Here is a 2,201-nt window from a genome sequence, read left to right as displayed (position 1 = left end):
TCTCTCACACACACACACACACACACACACATACACACACACACACACATACACACACATACACACACACACACACACACACCAAATCTACTCCGACAAAAAATGTTCTCTATTTCGTGTTACGCAAAAATAATGTGCTTGCAAGTACATTTACACCTACAAATAAAAATCCACAATAAAAAAACCAACAAACCAAAAAGCAAACAAACCAGCGAGCGAACAAACAAACGAACACATACACAACACAGGAGGATTGTATCTTCCTCCCGCCAGCCCTGCATGTGTACCTGTTCTCCTTTTTGGGATGTTACATCGCCCGAGATAGTTTCGTTCGTCAGACCTTCTACGTGTTCCAGCTGCTCCGTCTTTTCCTGGTCATGGCCGGAGTCCTGCCCTGTGTGTTACACTGGTGAGCACACCTGTTATGTTTTTATAAAACTAGTAAATAAATAAATTACACTTTTATTTGTCCCAGAAGGGCACTTCGATTTACAAGGGCAAACATGCACATAATACACATACATACATACATACATACATACATACATACATACATAACTATAAAAATACGTACATACATAAATACATGTAAAAATACATACATACACATACACAGAACAGCGCGCTCATATGACCTTACGCAGTTGCGAGCGCCGTAAAACCCTATACTACTACTACTACTACTACTAAACACAGAACAGTTTACAATCATGCCTCTGTTCGTCGCCACTGTCAAGACAAGGACACACCCTAGTGACCACCCATCTGATTCCCGTTTCACCGACACTCGCTTGACATAACTTGAGTCTAAACTCACTACTTACTTAGCCACTGGAGCCTACAGTGTGGCAATTACAATGACAATGACAATCTTCATTCTTCTCGAAGGGAGAAATTTGTCTTGGACATTAACAATGGCAGTAGACGTTACAAAGGTTAGGTGCAGCACTCACGCATACGCACAACAAGACAGGACAATTAGTAATATTATAGTAAATACAGGTCTCATGTGCTGAAACAACCCTATCCGCAAAATATTCTCTCTCTCTCTCTCTCTCTCTCTCTCTCTCTCTCTCTCTCTCTCTCTCTCTCTCTCTCTCATCATCTCCATTGACAAAACTTGGGCCGCTTGAACTGTTCTGACAGGGCCGAGAAGAAATGTGTTGTTACTCCTCAGAAGAGGAATGGAACTACAGGTACTCTAAACGATACCACTGGCAATTATTGTTCACTTGCTTTAAAATAAAGCCCACAAAGCAAAATATTTCAGGAGTGGGACAACATTGTGTTTTATTCCTATAACAGCTGTATCTACACGATGTAGATCTATCATTCTTCAATTTTGTTTGAATATTTAGAATTTGAATTTTGACAGAATATTTCTCGGACACATGCGTCTGATAAGCAGATTAAGACCTGCAATTTTAAGAAAATAAAGAAAAAAGATATATGTTTTCACTGTTTTCGGTTTAGTACATCTGAGCAGAAATAAAGGTAGTTAAGTCTTCGGTCGCCCCTACCAACACAATTTCGATCACTAAGGAGGCGTGCTCCGTTGTTAACTCCGTCACCGTCAATTCCAACACCCTCAAATCTCCCATTCCCAATTCGTCCATCCTCAATTTCTCCACCCGAGTTCCACCATCCCCGAGTTCCATCATCCCCAATCCCCCACCCTTTATTCCTCCACCCTCTATTCCCCCCATCCTCAATTTCTCCACCCGAGTTCCACCATCCCCCACCCTTTATTCCCCTACCCTTTATTCCTCCACCCTCTATTCCCCCCATCCTCAATCCCAGCATCCTCCATTTCTTAATCCTAAATAGCCCAACCTTCAAATCTTCCCCCCTCAATAATTCCTCCATTATTAACGCCTTCACACTAAATCCCTCTTTTATAAACTCCTCCACCCTCAACTCTTCTCGATCCCCAACCACCCTTCCCCCCCCCACCTCTTCAGTCAGCTGTCCCAACTGCTGCCCAACACAACGGAGGAGGAGTTCCCTCTCATGGTCGCGGCTCTCCTCCTGGCGAATGTGCTCCTAGCCCTGGCCGCGAAAGCGTTAATTGCCTTCCTCCTGCTCAACTACAAGAAAAACACCCGGGTCAAAATGGAGCAGCGCTGGCCCCGAAATAGGGAGAATGTCTCTCGTTAACAAGGACCAGTCAGTAGTTATCTTTTTTCATCTTTCTATTTTAC

The 2,201-nt window shown here is 43.3% G+C and overlaps 1 protein-coding gene across 1 annotated transcript; it reads left to right on the top strand.

Annotated features, from left to right (window-relative positions):
- Positions 1 to 273: 273 nt before the first annotated feature.
- On the top strand, positions 274 to 2,195 carry LOC106011677 (the record flags this gene model as incomplete). Its single annotated transcript, XM_013082122.1, is given in 2 exon segments — positions 274 to 409; positions 1,962 to 2,195. Coding segments are annotated over 2 exon segments (332 nt in total), but the record flags the coding sequence as incomplete, so codon positions are not given.
- Positions 2,196 to 2,201: the final 6 nt, after the last annotated feature.

Source organism: Aplysia californica, unplaced genomic scaffold (assembly GCF_000002075.1).
Source record: "Aplysia californica isolate F4 #8 unplaced genomic scaffold, AplCal3.0 scaffold00160, whole genome shotgun sequence".
Lineage (NCBI taxonomy): Eukaryota > Metazoa > Mollusca > Gastropoda > Aplysiida > Aplysiidae > Aplysia > Aplysia californica.
This window is presented reverse-complemented; position numbering and strand designations above follow the sequence as displayed.